At 40.6% G+C, this 18,034-nt stretch overlaps 1 protein-coding gene across 1 annotated transcript in view; it reads right to left on the reverse strand.

The window, feature by feature from the left end:
* grip2b (glutamate receptor interacting protein 2b) overlaps positions 1–18,034 on the reverse strand; it is a 190,285-nt gene that overhangs the window by 52,583 nt on the left and 119,668 nt on the right. Inside the window, 4 exon segments of the mRNA XM_039015456.1 lie at positions 1,794–1,884; positions 5,362–5,507; positions 12,858–13,047; positions 15,816–15,980. Of these exon segments, the coding sequence (XP_038871384.1) occupies positions 1,794–1,884; positions 5,362–5,507; positions 12,858–13,047; positions 15,816–15,980 (592 nt within the window).

Here is an 18,034-nt window from a genome sequence, read left to right on the forward strand (position 1 = left end):
TGAGATTCAAGTAAACAGCTGGTAACAGTTGGTGCTTTTTCAACAGACATAAGACGAGAGACTATTCACACTACATAATGTGGTGGGGGAACTCTTGTGGCATTACACTTTCAAATAACCTCATTAAGACTTCATTTCCTCTGAGATGTACTGTACATGGCTGGCTTTATAAGGGTTATGTACTGTACATGGCTGGCTTTATAAGGGTTATGTACTGTACATGGCTGGCTTTATAAGGGTTATGTACTGTACATGGCTGGCTTTATAAGGGTTATGTATTGGGTTTACAAGGGTTATGTACTGGGTTTATAAGGGTTATGTACTGGGTTTATAAGGGTTATGTACTGGGTTTATAAGGGTTATGTACTGTACATGGCTGGCTTTATAAGGGTTATGTATTGGGTTTACAAGGGTTATGTACTGGGTTTATAAGGGTTATGTACTGTACATGGCTGGCTTTATAAGGGTTATGTATTGGGTTTACAAGGGTTATGTACTGGGTTTATAAGGGTTATGTACTGTACATGGCTGGCTTTATAAGGGTTATGTATTGGGTTTACAAGGGTTATGTACTGGGTTTATAAGGGTTATGTACTGTACATGGCTGGCTTTATAAGGGTTATGTACTGTACATGGCTGGCTTTATAAGGGTTATGTACTGTACATGGCTGGCTTTATAAGGGTTATGTATTGGGTTTACAAGGGTTATGTACTGGGTTTATAAGGGTTATGTACTGTACATGGCTGGGTTTATAGGGGTTATGTACTGGGGTTAAAAGGGTTATGTACTGGGTTTACACGGGATATGTACTGTACATGGCTGGCTTTATTAAGGGTTATGTAGGGTGCATGGCTGGGTTTAAAAGGGTTATGTAGGGTGCATGGCTGTCTTTATTAAGGGTTATGTAGGGTGCATGGCTGGCTTTAAAAGGGTTATGTAGAGTGCATGGCTGGCTTTATTAAGGGTTATGTAGGGTGCATGGCTGGCTTTATTAAGGGTTATGTAGGGTGCATGGCTGGCTTTTTTAATGGGCAGCAGAAGGAGACTACCCAGAGAATAGAGTAATGGAGTGATACTTCAGCTCTCTAAAGTCAACAGACCTTCAGCTAGCTGCTTGGGAGACAACTCTTTGCATAAACAGAGTTGTATAGGAGCTGGGTATTTTCCCAGGGTCATTTAATGAGATTCCACAGGCAGAGGGAGAATGAAGAGGAGTAGGGTTACGTCCCAAATGACACACTATTAAGAGATAAGCCCTGGTCAAAAATAATGCACTGTATAGGCAATAGGGTGCCATTCATTTGGGACACAAGCCTAAGAGTAGTGGTGGGTGTTCTAGAGAACTTTAAAATAAACTCACAGCCATGAGAAACAGGATAAATAGTTTAGACTGACTGTCCATGAGGAGGATAGATCATTTAGACATGATGGTAGAGATGGTAGAGGAAGTGTGTGTGTGTGTGTGTGTGTGTGTGTGTGTGTGTGTGTGTGTGTGTGTGATGCGTGTGTGTGTGTTATGCGTGTGTGTGTGTGTGTGTTATGTGTGTGTGTGTGTGTGTGTGTTATGCTTGTGTGTGTGTGTTATGCGTGTGTGTGTGTGTGTGTGTGTGTGTGTGTGTGTGTGTGTGTGTGTGTGTGTGTGTGATGCGTGTGTGTGTGATGCGTGTGTTATGTGTGTGTGTGTGTGTGTGTGTGTGTGTGTGTGTGTGTGTGTGTGTGTGTGTGTGTGTGTGTGTGTGTGTGTGTGTGTGTGTGTGTGTGTGTGTGTGTGTGTGTGTGTGTGCGTGTGTACTAAGCCTTACCACTGATGGTGATGCCCAGCTCCACCCCTCTCTTCTTAGGCAGTTTGACATGGAACGTTCCACTACTGGGCACAACAGACTCTAAACACACAGAGAAGAGAAAACACACTCACGCGCACAAACACACACACACACAAACGCGTGCACGCTCGCTCGCACACGTACACACACACACACACACACACACACACACACACACACACACACACACACACACACACACACACACACACACACACACACACACACATCAGAAATTATACTGTATCTGGCTAAACATTACAAGAATAGTTATTCAAATTACGTATTTAAATTATTTACAGTAGATTACATAACGTGCATACCAAATGGCACCCTTTCCCCTATGTAGAGCACATAGAACGCTGGTCTAAAGTAGTGTCCTATGTAGAGCACATAGAACGCTGGTCTAAAGTAGTGTCCTATGTAAGAGTCCATAGAACGCTGGTCTAAAGTAGTGTCCTATGTAGAGCACATAGAACGCTGGTCTAAAGTAGTGTCCTATGTAGAGCACATAGAACGCTGGTCTAAAGTAGTGTCCTATGTAGAGCACATAGAACGCTGGTCTAAAGTAGTGTCCTATGTAAGAGTCCATAGAACGCTGGTCTAAAGTAGTGTCCTATGTAGAGCACATAGAACGCTGGTCTAAAGTAGTGTCCTATGTAAGAGTCCATAGAACTCTGGTCTAAAGTAGTGTCCTATGTAGAGTCCATAGAACTCTGGTCTAAAGTAGTGTCCTATGTAGAGCCCATGGAACTCTGGTCTAAATTAGTGTCCTATCTAGAGTCCATAGAACTCTGGTCTAAAGTAGTGTCCTATCTAGAGTCCATAGAACTCTGGTCTAAAGTAGTGTCCTATGTAGAGTCCATAGAACTCTGGTCTAAATTAGTGTCCTATGTAGAGTCCATAGAACTCTGGTCTAAAGTAGTGTCCTATCTTGAGTCCATAGAACTCTGGTCTAAAGTAGTGTCCTATGTAGAGTCCATAGAACTCTGGTCTAAAGTAGTGTCCTATGTAGAGTCCATAGAACTCTGGTCTAAAGTAGTGTCCTATGTAGAGTCCATAGAACTCTGGTCTAAAGTAGTGTCCTATGTAGAGCCCATGGAACTCTGGTCTAAATTAGTGTCCTATCTAGAGTCCATAGAACTCTGGTCTAAAGTAGTGTCCTATGTAGAGTCCATAGAACTCTGGTCTAAAGTAGTGTCCTATGTAGAGTCCATAGAACTCTGGTCTAAAGTAGTGTCCTATGTAGAGTCCATAGAACTCTGGTCTAAAGTAGTGCCCTATGTTGGGAGTAGGGTGCTATTTGGCATGCAGTCATCAAGGTCCATCATCATCATCTGTACTATCATACTATCATATTATCCTACTATCCTACTATCATACTATCATACTATCCTACTATCCTACTATCATATTATCATATTATCATACTATCATGCAATCATGCTATTCCTACTATCATACTATCATACTTTCATACTATCATACTATCATATTAGCATACTATACTACTATTATACTATCATATTATCATACTATCATACTATCATATTAGCATACTATACTACTATTATACTATCATATTATCATACTATCATACTATCATATTAGCATACTATACTACTATTATACTATCATATTATCATACTATCATAATATCCTATTATCCTACTATCATATTATCCTACTGTCCATCCTAAATTGAAAGCTGTTTAATCAGGTTGCTGAGAATCTGGGAATTGTTATCTAAAGGGCAGCACCTACTCTAATTAGTGGTGTGCAACAGACATACATTGAAAATGCTGATTATTTATTATACTGACTAGCTATCATTAGGCCTGCTCATTATAACGATTACCATTAGACCATTAGTCCCACCATTTTATCAACTAATTAGATTTATACACTGGATATTTTAAATGAGAATTGTAAAAGTTACTTTGGCCCTTAGGGTAACCACTCTAAACCCTGATGATAAACTGTTCATTACAATGATTACTAGAGCATTAGTCTAAGGCAGGGGTGTCCAACTCATTTTGCCCCTAGAGCCACATTCAGTCTCCAACAACGTTTGGAGAGCCGCACTGAAAATTGGTTATATTTCCTCACCATCAAAATTTGCAAGAAATAGTCCGATGTCTAGGGTTTCATTTAGGTGATTATTAGTGAGCTGGACACATTGAACTGGACACATTGAGTTGGACACATTGAGTTGGACACATTGAGCTGGACACATTGAGCTGGAAACAGTGAGCTGTAAACAGTGAGCTGGACACAGTGAGCTGGACACATTGAGCTGGACACATTGAGCTGGACACAGTGAGCTCGTCACATTGAGCTGGACACAGTGAGCTGGACACAGTGAGCTGGACACAGTGAGCTGGAAACAGTGAGCTGGACACAGTGAGCTGGACACAGTGAGCTGTAAACAGTGAGCTGGACACAGTGAGCTGTAAACAGTGAGCTGGACACAGTGAGCTGGACACATTGAGCTGGACACAGTGAGCTGGACACAGTGAGCTGGACACATTGAGCTGGACACAGTGAGCTGTAAACAGTGAGCTGGACACAGTGAGCTGGACACATTGAGCTGGACACATTGAGCTGGACACAGGGAGCTGGACACATTGAGCTGGACACAGGGAGCTGTAAACAGGGAGCTGGACACATTGAGCTGGACACAGTGAGCTGGACACATTGAGCTGGACACAGTGAGCTGTAAACAGTGAGCTGGACACAGTGAGCTGGACACATTGAGCTGGACACAGTGAGCTGTAAACAGTGAGCTGGACACAGTGAGCTGGACACATTGAGCTGGACACATTGAGCTGGACACAGGGAGCTGGACACATTGAGCTGGACACAGGGAGCTGTAAACAGGGAGCTGGACACATTGAGCTGGACACAGTGAGCTGGACACATTGAGCTGGACACAGTGAGCTGTAAACAGGGAGCTGGACACATTGAGCTGGACACAGTGAGCTGGACACATTGAGCTGGACACAGGGAGCTGTAAACAGGGAGCTGGACACATTGAGCTGGACACAGTGAGCTGGACACATTGAGCTGGACACAGTGAGCTGTAAACAGTGAGCTGGACACAGTGAGCTGGACACATTGAGCTGGACACATTGAGCTGGACACAGGGAGCTGTAAACAGGGAGCTGGACACATTGAGCTGGACACAGTGAGCTGTAAACAGTGAGCTGGACACATTGAGCTGGACACATTGAGCTGGACACAGTGAGCTGTAAACAGTGAGCTGGACACAGTGAGCTGGACACATTGAGCTGTAAACAGTCAAGAAACTAAATTAATGTATGACCATTGTCCATTTTATAAAGTCCCGATTTGGTTTTAGTCATTTTATAGTATATTGAGTTTGAAATCTCAAACCACCCCCTCACGTGCCGGATCCGGCCCATGGCCCGTATGTTTGACACCCCTGGTCTATAGCTTTTCAACCATTTTATAAATTCATTAGTTTCACATATTGTACATATAGCCTACTGGGAGGCCTAAGCCCAAGAGACCAACCTGCGACGTCAAACTCTATTTCAAGAGAGACCTTATTGGCCAGAGCGGCGTCTCGGAGAAGCTGATTGGCCTCCTCCAGTGTTCCATCCTCCGTGGGGATTCCGTTGATGGACAGGAGTCTGTCTCCAACCTGCAGCAGGCCGCACCTGTCGGGACAATCGATCAATAAATGAAGTGATCAATCATTCAATCAATCAAATGTAATTATAAAGCCCTGTTGACACAAAATGTCTTTACTGTAACCCGGCCTAGACGCAAAAGAGAAGTTAGGAAAAAAGGCAGTCACATTTTTACCAGAAAGAGAGGGAGAGGGAGAGGGAGAGGGAGAGGGAGAGGGAGAGGGAGAGGGAGAGGGATAGGGAGAGGGAGAGGGAGAGGGAGAGGGAGAGACTCCCATATCTATTGGGTGAAATACCACATTGTGCAATCACAGCAACACAATTTGTGACCTGTTCCCACAAGAAAAGGGCAACCAGTGAAGAACAAACACCATTGTAAATACAACCCATATAAATGTTTATTTTCCCTTTTGTACGTTAACTGTTTGCACATCACTACAACACTGTGTATATAAATAATATGAAAAGTCTTTATTCTTTTGGAACTTGTGTGAGTGTAATATTTACTGTTCACTTTTAATTGTTTATTTCATTTTTGTTTATCCATTTCACTTGCTTTGGCAATGTAAACATATGTTTACCATGCCAATAAAGCCCCTTGAATTGAATTGAGAGAGAGAGAGACAGACAGAGAAAGAGAGAGATACGAATATATGAAAGCAGAGTTGGAAACAAACATACTCCATTACAAGTTAAGAAGTGTTCTGATTATTTTTACACACACACACACACACACACACACACACACACACACACACACACACACACACACACACACACACACACACACACACACACACACACACACACACACACACACACACACACACACACACACACAGAGTCGTGATGTTGATGTATCAGTAGTTTACAGTGTGATGCTGCCGTGAGGTCTGAGGCCATGCTCCATTAACCACCCACTCAATGATCTCAACCAGCCTCTTCTTGGATGTAGAAATCAACAGCCACCTTCTCTTCTCTGGAACAACAGGCTGTTTAGCGAATATGTCCTACATATGTACAAGGGTTCCAAAAGGGTTCTTCGGCTGTCCCCATAGGAGAACCCCTAAAAGGTTCTAGATAGTACAATATTTTCTAAAAGTGTTGGATTTAAAAAAAATGTTTTTTATTATTTTTTATTATTAACCCCTCCACCACCCCCCTCTTCGGAGGACAAATATCTTCGTTTTTTTACAGCTTTTTTGCTACATATATATATACACTTTACATATATACATGGTACTTTTATATACAGCAATCACATAACAATAATACATTACTGAACATAAACTCTTTAATCCCACCCTTCAGCCTCTCTCAGTCCATCCCACCTATCACCATGGCCCACGCTCGTACACTCTCTCAGTCCATCCCACCTATCACCATAGCCCACGCTCGTTTGGTTTCCATGTGCCAAACATTTTTCAATTGTGTTGTGATGTTTAACATACATGTTGAACCTTTCTAATCCAATAGTATCCACAGATTGTGAGCTAAAGATGAAAACCTTTCCTACCAGTATTATTATATTATTTATTGACTATGGCTGTCCAGATCGCCCAACACTGCTATTTGTAAGGTTCATGTTAAGTGCATGTTGTGATTTTTTTTAACTGTTCCTGAACCTGTGACCAGAAACAAACTACATAGAGACAATACCAGAATAAATGATCTATTGGTTCTGTCTCTTCGCAGCAAAATCTACAGAGCTGAGATTGTTGTATTGTTGCCCCATATATATATACTGTAGCATTCTGTTGGTGGCAAGAATTTTATATCATAATTGAAATTGAAAAACTCTAAGTGTGGAATCAAGTGTAGTTTTTTGTACCAGTTCATAAACCATATGCCATGGAATTGGTACATCAAAAATCTCCTCCCATTTATTTTGCAACCCCTATGGCGCAGCTGTCAAAATTTTTGTCCATTTATTTTTCTATTTATGCCAGTTCCTTTCAGCCAATTTATATATTTAATATATGGCAGGCAAACAAGTTCCCTACCTATTTCCTTTTCCACTTGCCTCCTCCATTTTTGTGGTAGTGCTGCAATCAGTTGGTTGTACATTTGGATTGAGCAGATATTCCCATATATTTTCGATAGCTGCATATGTGACATAACTCCTCCATTCCTATTCATAATATCATTAATACATATAATACCATATTTAAACATTTTTTTCATGAAGAATGTTTTTTTTATTGATCAGTATATTTGAGTTTAACCATAACATTTGTTGTAATATTTGTTCTATCTTTTCTGGAGGATAGAACTGAAATTGTTACCACCATTTTGATTCCTTACATGTGGCGACAAGGTAAATACTTTGTAATCATTTGGGATTGGATCTGGCTGGTAGTTGTGGTTAGTATCACCATTTACATTATGTATACCATGGGACAGTGGCGCTCACAACAAGCCATGAAGTGACCTTTTTAAGTGCTCTTTTTAGTTTTCTCAGTAGACTTTTCTACATTTTAAAGTAAATAAATAAAGTAAAAAGAGGCTATTATTTTAGTACAGTTCACAAACACAGTAAGACAGTTTGATTATGCTTACTATATAACTAAAACTCTATGTTTTGTATGGCTTGTTTAAGAAAGGGTGATAGTTTAAACAACATTTCATTTTCAATTGGTCGGAAATGAGAAGTTGTAATCTGTATGACGGCTATTTTTGAACAAAGGATGAGCCTTCCTTAATAATCTACTGGAGAACCATTTGGGATTTAAGTATAACTTATGTATGAGTGAAGCTTTTAGTGAGAGGTTTAATATTTTAGTCCCCTAAACTCATATTTATTATATAAATAGGCACGTTTAATTTTTTCTGGCTTAGCATTCCAAATAACATGAAATATTTTCTGCTCATATGATTTTAAAAAGCAAGTCATCTGGAGTAGGCAGTGACATTAGTAAATAAACTGTGATAGGACCAAAGCGTTTTTCCATAAATAAACAAGTATTTACCTCTCCATGGTTACAGAATCTTATCTATTTTTGCTAACTTTCCATTGAATTTAATTGTGGTAAGTTCATTTATATTTTTTGAGATGTGAATACCAAGTGTGTCTACTTCACCATCTGCCCATTTTATTGGTAAACTACAAGGTATTGTAAACACTGTATTTTTTAACGATCCAATAAGGAATATGGTACACTTGTCAAAATTAGGTTTTAATCCAGAGAGGCTAGAAAAGTGATCAAGATCTTCAATGAGACTGTGCAGGGATCCAGATTGCAGATTTAAGAAAAAACAGGAGTCAACAGCATTTATTGACACTTGTTTTTATCCCCTGGATTTCAAACGCCTTGATGTTCTTGTTGGATCTAATTTTAATAGCTAGCATTTCAATGGCCATAATAAATAGATATGGAGACAATGGACAGCCTTGATTTATTCCTCTTAAAAGCTCAATACTTTCTGAGAAGTAACCATTATTTACTATTTTACAATCTGGGGTTGCTGTACATAACTTTAACACATTGTATAAGAGATTCACCAAAATTAAAGTCATCCAGGCATTTATATATACATTCTAATCATACTTTATCAAACGCCTTTTCAAAATCTGCTATGAAGTCCCCCCAAAAATGTAGGATCTTAATTTGATAACTGTTGCAGGAGAACTTTCCTGAATTGTAGTGCATTTGAGGTTTAAAACGGCTTTTAAAGGAAGTAATTTCCACTTTGGATTTTCAGACTTGATTTTCAACCCCAACAAAAATGTCCATTCATTATGATTTACATGATAATTCACATTTGCTTTTGTTGCAGGATTATTTTCCTGCTGTAAGAAACTGGTTCAAATGAATGACCATACATCTGTACACTAACATAATGCTTTTACCAGCTGCACAACAGGTCTAGGCAAAACACAGGGTGTCTGGGATGAGATGGGTTTATATCCCCTCCTCTGGAAATCATTTGAAAGTGTCAGCTATGCTGGAGGTTTTGCAGAAACAAGAAGTAAAGGGTAGAGTTAACTCATCTAATACACTGTAATGAGGTAACTAATCTAATACACTTTAATGAGTTGGGTAAACTCATCTAATACTCTGTAATGAGGTAACTAATCTAATACACTTTAATGAGTTGAGTTAACTCATCTAATACTCTGTAATGAGGTAACTAATCTAATACACTTTAATGAGTTGAGTTAACTCATCTAATACTCTGTAATGAGGTAACTAATCTAATACACTTTAATGAGTTGGGTAAACTCATCTAATACACTGTAATGAGGTAACTAATCTAATACACTTTAATGAGTTGAGTTAACTCATCTAATACTCTGTAATGAGGTAACTAATCTAATACACTTTAATGAGTTGAGTTAACTCATCTAATACTCTGTAATGAGGTAACTAATCTAATACACTTTAATGAGTTGGGTAAACTCATCTAATACTCTGTAATGAGGTAACTAATCTAATACACTTTAATGAGTTGGGTAAACTCATCTAATACTCTGTAATGAGGTAACTAATCTAATACACTTTAATGAGTTGGGTAAACTCATCTAATACTCTGTAATGAGTTAACTCATCTAATACACTTAAATGAGTTGAGTTAACTCATCTAATACACTCTAATGAGTTGAGTTAACTCATCTAATACACTCTAATGAGTTGAGTTAACTCATCTAATATACTCTAATGAGTTGAGTTAACTCATCTAATATACTATAATGAGTTGAGTTAACTCATCTAATATACTATAATGAGTTGGGTTAACTCATCTAATACACTATATTGAGTTGAGTTAACTCATCTAATATACTATAATGAGTTGAGTTAACTCATCTAATACACTATAATGAGTTGGGTTAACTCATCTAATACACTCTAATGAGTTGAGTTAACTCATCTAATACACTCTAATGAGTTGAGTTAACTCATCTAATACACTATAATGAGTTGAGTTAACTCATCTAATACACTATAATGAGTTGAGGACATAGTTAGACAGAGAAGGAGAAAGAGAGAGAGAGAGAGACAGACATGCTAATGAGTTCTCTCATTTACTGTCAAGACAACAAGATTTAGACATGTTTCTACACAAAGTCTGTTTGAAGTTCTCCAGTCCACCCCCCCAAACCCCCCTAACCCCAATCTTTAAATCTTCTAACTGATAAGCAATGAGAGAGAATTCTCCAGTCTGAGCCCCACTGAGTCTTGACCCAGATACCCAAGTAATATTAACGATCATCCAGTTTGATAACGGCCAAGATGCTTTCCTTTTAAGTTGAAAGAAACACACCGTCTCTTTAATTTCAAGTCTTCCTGATAGGCCAGCAGACATCTTTAAAGTATTGTTTTCAATACAACTCGTCCATTTCAAGTAACCCAAAATTATCGAGAAGAGAGAGAGAAGGAGAAAGAGAGAGAAGGAGAAATAAGGAGAGAGAGAGAGAAACACAGGGGAAAGGAGATACACCAATGTGGAGAGAGACTCCCCAGGTTGCTGTAACTCTCTGTCAGAGACGTGTGTGTGTGTGTGTGTGTGTGTGTGTGTGTGTGTGTGTGTGTGTGTGTGTGTGTGTGTGTGTGTGTGTGTGTGTGTGTGTGTGTGTGTGTGTGTGTGTGTGTGTGTGTGTGTGTGTGTGTGTGTGTGTGGGTGTGTGTGTGTGTGTGGGTGTGGGTGTGCGTGCGTGCATTCGTGCGACAGTTGAAAACTTTATCTGTCGTCTAGAAGGAGGATCTATCTATTTACCCCCCTGTCTTGTGTGCCAATGGGTGCGTTCCAGGACAACTTTCTCGCAGCATTACTGTCTGTCAATCTCAGCAGATTTCTCAATGTTATTAAAGTGTTAACATATTATTCATGTGGTTCCTGAGACATAAGAAGTACTTCTCCAGATGGAGTGAGAACAGCAAAAAAGACGATTTTCTACCAGCGGAGGCCTCTGTCGTTGTGAAACAGCGTTGGTGACAAGGAGGATTATGGGTAAACAAACAGACGTCAACACAATTCCCTGTGCTCAGATCAAAGCAAAAACACAAAAGGGAACTTTCTCTCTCTCTATATATATATATATATACACACAGTATCTCTCTCTCTCTCCCTCTCTCTCTCCCTCTCTCTCCCTCTCTCACTCTTTAGTCAAGAATAGTCCAATTATCCAGTAGTGAAGTAAGATTACCCTGGAGACAAGGCAGAGTTCAAAATTAGTAAATAAAAAAATAAAGGAAATTCTTCATGATATCAACTTGTTTTGTTTCCCTGCTGCAGACAGTGGAGACACAAAGGTTCTGAATCTCTGTAGTCAACAGGAAAGCCATGTTGGGTCCCACTTTAAAACCAACAACAACTTATAAAGTCTTAATATAACATCAGTAAAACACTACACAGATGGGGCTGAATCAGTGGAGGCTGGTGGGAGGAGCTATAGGAGGATGGGCTCATTGTAATGTATGGAATGGAATAAAAGGAATGGAGTCTAACATGTTGTTTCCATATGTTTGATGTGTTTCATACCGTTCCATGAATTCCATTCCAGCCATTACAATGAGTCCATCCTCCTATAGCTCCTCCCACCAGCCTCCATTGATCCAAACAGTGTACTTCAATTCACTACAGATGTAGGACCATTTTTCTACAGCAGGAAAGTAATCCTGCAGCAATAGGAAATTTGAATTATTATGTGGATTATAATTAATGGTCATTTTTGAAGGGCTTGATACATTTTCTGTAGGGGAAACCTTCTTAAACCTCAAATACACTACACCAGGGTGATCAAATTAAGATTCTACATCTGTAACATAGTAGTAGTAGTATTAGTAGTGGGGGTGGTAGTCGAAAACACCAAGAGGTGATTGGATTTAAAGTAATTTATCACTTATTCACCTACCCATGCCTTCACCAGACAAGTGAATCGAGAACCTGTTCTAATTAAGCAATAAGGCCCGAGGGGGTGTGGTATATGGCCAATATACCATGGCTTGGGGCTGTTCTTGGGCACGACACAACATGGAGTGCCTAGACACAGCCCTTAGCCGTGGTATATTGGCAATATACCACAAACCCCCGAGATGCCTTGTTGCTAATAGAAACGGGTTACCAACGTAATCAGAAGAGTGAAAATAAATGCTTTGTCATACCCGTGGTATAGATGGCTTTCAGCCAATCAGCAGTCAGGGCTCGACCACCCAGTCTATAATTTACAAATAACAGCCTGGCCGAAAGACCATAACACACTTGCTATATTACTCCAGTCTGTCTGTTGGCCTGATTCATGACGACAATAATCACTGTCTGAAGTAGCAGTGTCTCTGTGTTACTGCGACACTGTCTGGAGCCTGTCTGATCCATCTCTAGATCACTCTCTCCACATCACAATCACAAGCTTCAGTTTTCAGGAGTGTGCGTGCGTACCTCTCGGCCGAGCTGTCCGGCTCTATGAAACGTATGAGCGGGGGAGCAGAGAGGGTCTCTGTAGCGAAGATGCCTCCCTGTAGCTGGACCCCAAAGCCGTTTAGAGGGTCTCCTCTTAGGGTGATCTCACTGCTCTCTGTGTGGACGATCTGACCACCAGGACCCACTGTACTGGATGCCAGTGACACAGCTGGAGAGAGAGAGTGAGAGAGAAAGAGAGAGAGTGAGAGAGAAAGAGAGAGAGTGGGAGAGAGAGAGAGAGAGACAGAGAGAGAAAGAGAGAGAGAGAGACAAAAGAGAGAAAAAGAAAGAGAGAGAGAGAGAGAAAAGAGAGAGAGAGAAAGAGAGAGAGAGAGAGATGGCATTCTACATCATTAAAAAACAATTTCAAATTTAAATAACTATTCAAATTTGGCTAAAACTAATTGAATGTGTCATTGAACCAATTGCATTTTATGGCAGCGAGGTGTGGGGTCCACTTGCAAAACAAGATTTCATCAAATGGGACAAACACCCCATTGAAACCCTGCATGCAGAGTTCTGTAAGATTCTCCTACATGTCCAGAGGAAAACTACAAACAATGCATGCAGGGCAGAATTAGGCCAATATCCACTAATAATAAAAACTCAAAAGAGAGCAATTAAGTTTTGGAAACATCTAAAATACAGTGACCCCCTCTCATATCATTACCAAGCCCTGCAATGCCAAGAGCTGAGCAAAGAAAAGAGTCCCCTCATCCAGCTGGTCCTGGGGCTGAGTTCACACACTTGTTCTATTAACACACTGAAGCCTCAGGACCAGAACATCCAATCAATCAGAATAAACCAAATTACAACACAGTCAAAACAAAACTACATTGCTTATTGGGAAACACAAGCACAAACACAAAGCAAAATGCAGTGCTTTCTGGCCCTAAATCGACAGTACACCGTGGCAAACTATTTTACCATGGTTATTGATCAAAACCTTAGAAAAACCTTGACAAAGTACAGGCTCAGTGAGCACAGCCTTTCCATTGAGAAGGGTAGACACAGGAAAACCTGGCTCCCTGTAGAGGAAAGGCTGTGCAACCACTGCACAGCAACAGAACCTGAGACAGAGCTGAATTTCCTGACAAAATGTAAAAAATATAAAACAATTAGAGAGTGTAATTTTCCCAAATTTGAAACCCTTATTCAAGGTTTCAAAGACCTCTCTGATGTGAATAGGCTATCCGTCCTGTTGGGGGAGGAAGCAGAGAGCTGTGGGTTGGCAGTGCACTACATTGCTGCCTGCCATAAGTTGAGGGACAGTGTCTGACAGACCAATCAACCTGCACATGTCCTCTACTGTATGCTTATTGTTATTGTTCAATGTATGGTTATTTTGACCCTTGGTTATTGTTGTTACTGTTGTCCCGTTGACAATTTTGATTCTTATTATTTTCATATTCTAAATATCCAAAGTAACCTTTGGCAATATGTACATTGTTATGTCATGCCAATAAAGCAAATTAAATTGGAGAGAGAGAGAGAGAGAGAGAGAGAGAGAGTGTCACAACTTCCACCGAAGGTGGCTCCTCTCCCTGTTCGGGCGGTGCTTGGCGGTCGTCGTCGCCGGCCTACTAGCTGCCACCGATCCATTTTTCCTTTTCGTTTGTGTCTGTCTGTATTGTTTACACCTGTGTCTTGTTAGTTGATTTCGGTGGGTATATTTACCTCCGCTGCCTGCTAGTCTTTGTGCGGGATTGTTTTCTGTGGTGACGTTATTTAGGGGTGCGTGTCTGCACCACGGGGTTTCTTTTCTCTCGGAGGTTGTGCCGTTTTGGTGTTGAGTTTAGTAGTAGAGGTTTCTCCTCCGTGTGTGTTACGCTTTATTCCCTGTGTGTGTGCCAATCTCGTTTTGGGCGGGTTTTAGTCCCATGTTGTAGTTGTGTTGGGACTGCTCATTAAACTTTTGTCACTGGGATTTCCTTGCTCTCCTGCTCCTGATTCCTGCACCTCCCTCCGTTAGGAGGCACCGTAACAGAGAGAGAGTGAGAGATAGATAGATAGATAGATAGATAGATAGATAGATAGATAGATAGATAGATAGATAGATAGATAGATAGATAGATAGATAGATAGATAGATAGATAGATAGATAGATAGATAGATAGATAGATAGATAGATAGATAGATAGATAAATAGATAGATATCAGACAGAACACATACTATCTACCCTATCAGGAGCGACCATCTCTACTCCTGGAAAGCCACTAGGTGTGCAGGGTGTTGTTTCAACCCTGCAGTAAAACACCTGATTCAGCTAATCAAGGTCCTGGTAGAGTCACTAGCAGAACATTTGCAGAAAATCCTGTGAGAGGGTAGCTCCCAGGATGAGGGTTGGGCATATCAAGAGTCAATCAAATATGGATTAAATAGAATCACCGGAGCAAAGACAAACATAACACCCTCATAGTATTAAAATATGTAAAACAGAACCAGCATGATTACATCAACTAAATGAAAATGGTGGAAATAACAGCACACTGAGCAGTATGATATCCTTGCACCAAACTACAGATGTAGTAGCTTAATTTGAGCCAGTTTGCTACAGCAGGAAAATAATCCTGTAAGGTTTGATACATGTTTCTTAAAATCTGCCCAGTGTTTTCCAGATATCTATGAAATATTAATCTATAATTACTTACAATGTAAGTGAAATAGTGTGGTTATTGAAGTTTATTTTTTCTCCAATTTATGCTTTGGCCACAAATACGAGTCATGACGAATCAACCTCACTATTTGGATATGAGTTCATATTTACTTTTAAAAGTGAAAATACAAACTTCAGAAGCCTTTTTAAACCTCAAATACACTACACGTTTTAAAGTTTACCTACAAAAAGTTGATCAAATTAAGATCCTACAGCTGTACCATAGTACTGTCTCTAGTGAATAGGCTATTTTAATGGGGGAGGGATTTGAAGACCGTACATGAGCTCTTATGCTCTTTTTTCCTCTGCCGTCTCTTCATCATGGAGTTGCGTGGGCTCATGGGGACAGCTGTACGGGGCAGGGTACTGGAGATCTGGCTGGTCGACCCAGGGCCTGATGTGGTGGTGGTGGTGGAACCGGGGGAGAAGTTGGTCGACACTAGGGCTGGAGAGAGAGAGAGCGAGAGAGAGAGAGCGAGAGAGAGAGAGCGAGAGAGAGAGAGCGAGAGAGAGAGAGAGAGAGAGAGAAAGAGAGAGAGAGTGAAAGGTAGCCAGAGAGAGAGAAACCGAGACAGAGCTGAATTTCCTGACAAAATGTAAAAAATACAACAATTAGAGAGTGTAATTTCCCCAAATTTGAAACCCTTATTCAAGGTTTCAAAGACCTGTCTGATGAGAATAGGCTACCCGTCCTGTTGGGGGAGGACGCAGAGAGCTGTGGGTTGGCAGCGCACTACAATGCTGCCTGCCATAAGTTGAGGGACAGTGTCTGACAGACCAATCAACCTGCACATGTCCTCTACTGTATGCTTATTGTTATTGTTCAATGTGTTGGTTATTTTGACCCTTGGTTATTGTTGTTACAGTTGTCCCGTTGACAATTTTGATAATTATTATTTTCATATTGTAATTATCCAAAGTAAGCTTTGGCAATATATACATTGTTACGTCATGCCAATAAAGCAAATTGAACTGAATTGAATTGAGAAAAACAGGGAGAGAGAGATGAGGGAAAGAAGAGACGCCAAGGCTGCAGAGAGAAGGAGAGAAGTCATTTAAAAAAGTGTTTGCTAATTGGCATACTGTACATATTCAGAATTAATATATATTATATATTATATTATATTAAGGCTGGAGATAAAGATTCAGATGGACACTAATTCAGTGAGGGAGAGACTAAAGTTACATAGATACTGACTCTTGGTGGACACTAATTCAGTAGTGTGAGGGAGAGACTAAAGTTACATAGATACTGACTCTTGGTGGACACTAATTCAGTAGTGTGAGGGAGAGACTAAAGTTACATAGATACTGACTCTTGGTGGACACTAATTCAGTAGTGTGAGGGAGAGACTAAAGTTACATAGATACTGACTCTTGGTGGACACTAATTCAGTGAGGGAGAGACTAAAGTTGCATAGATACTGACTCTTGGTGGACACTAGGGCAGTAGGGTAAGGGAGAGACTAAAGTCATCATAGATACTGACTCCTCGTGGACACTAGGGCAGTAGGGTAAGGGAGAGACTAAAGTCATCATAGATACTGACTCTCGGTGGACACTAGGGCAGTAGGGTAAGGGAGAGACTAAAGTCATCATAGATACTGACTCTCGGTGGACACTAGGTGAGTAGGGTAAGGGAGAGACTTAAGTCATCATAGATACTGACTCCTCGTGGACACTACGACTAAGACAGACACAGCACAGACCAGACACAGACACAAGGGACAGACACAGCACAGACCAGACACAGACACAAGGGACAGACACAGCACAGACCAGACACAGACACAAGGGACAGACACAGCACAGACCAGACACAGACACAAGGGACAGACACAGCACAGACCAGACACAGACACAAGGTATAGATACATTTCCGGTAGTGTGAGAGCAAAGGTATGGCACACAAAGCACAGACACAGAAAGACGTAGAAACAGAAGCAGAGGCGATATTTACATTTGCAGTACTCCTGTGTGCTGGAGGGGTTGGAGGAGGTGGTCCAGGTATTACTGTTGGTCTTACAGTGAGAGGAGGGTTGCTGGGGGGGACAGTAATTCACACAGGGGTCCCACGAGTGGGGGTTGTCACTCTTCTGAACCTTCACTGAAACACAGAGTGGAAGAAGAGGAGAGACGTGTGAAACACAGAGAAGTGGGAGGAGAGGAGAGAAGTAGCAGTCTGGTAGTAGTCTAGTAGTATAGCAGTAGTATAGTAGTATAGTAGTAGTATAGTAGTAGTATAGTAGTATAGTAGTAGTAGTATAGCAGTAGTATGGTAGTATAGTAGTAGTGTAGTAGTAGTATAGTAGTCTAGTAGTAGTCTAGTAGTAGTGTAGTAGTAGTATAGTAGTCTAGTAGTAGTCTAGTAGTAGTCTAGTAGTAGCCTAGTAGTATAGCAGTAGTATGGTAGTATAGTAGTAGTGTAGTAGTAGTATAGTAGTCTAGTAGTAGTCTAGTAGTAGTCTAGTAGCCTAGTAGTAGTATAGTTGTAGTCTA

Source organism: Salvelinus namaycush, chromosome 20 (genome assembly GCF_016432855.1).
Source record: "Salvelinus namaycush isolate Seneca chromosome 20, SaNama_1.0, whole genome shotgun sequence".
Taxonomy (NCBI): Eukaryota; Metazoa; Chordata; class Actinopteri; order Salmoniformes; family Salmonidae; genus Salvelinus; species Salvelinus namaycush.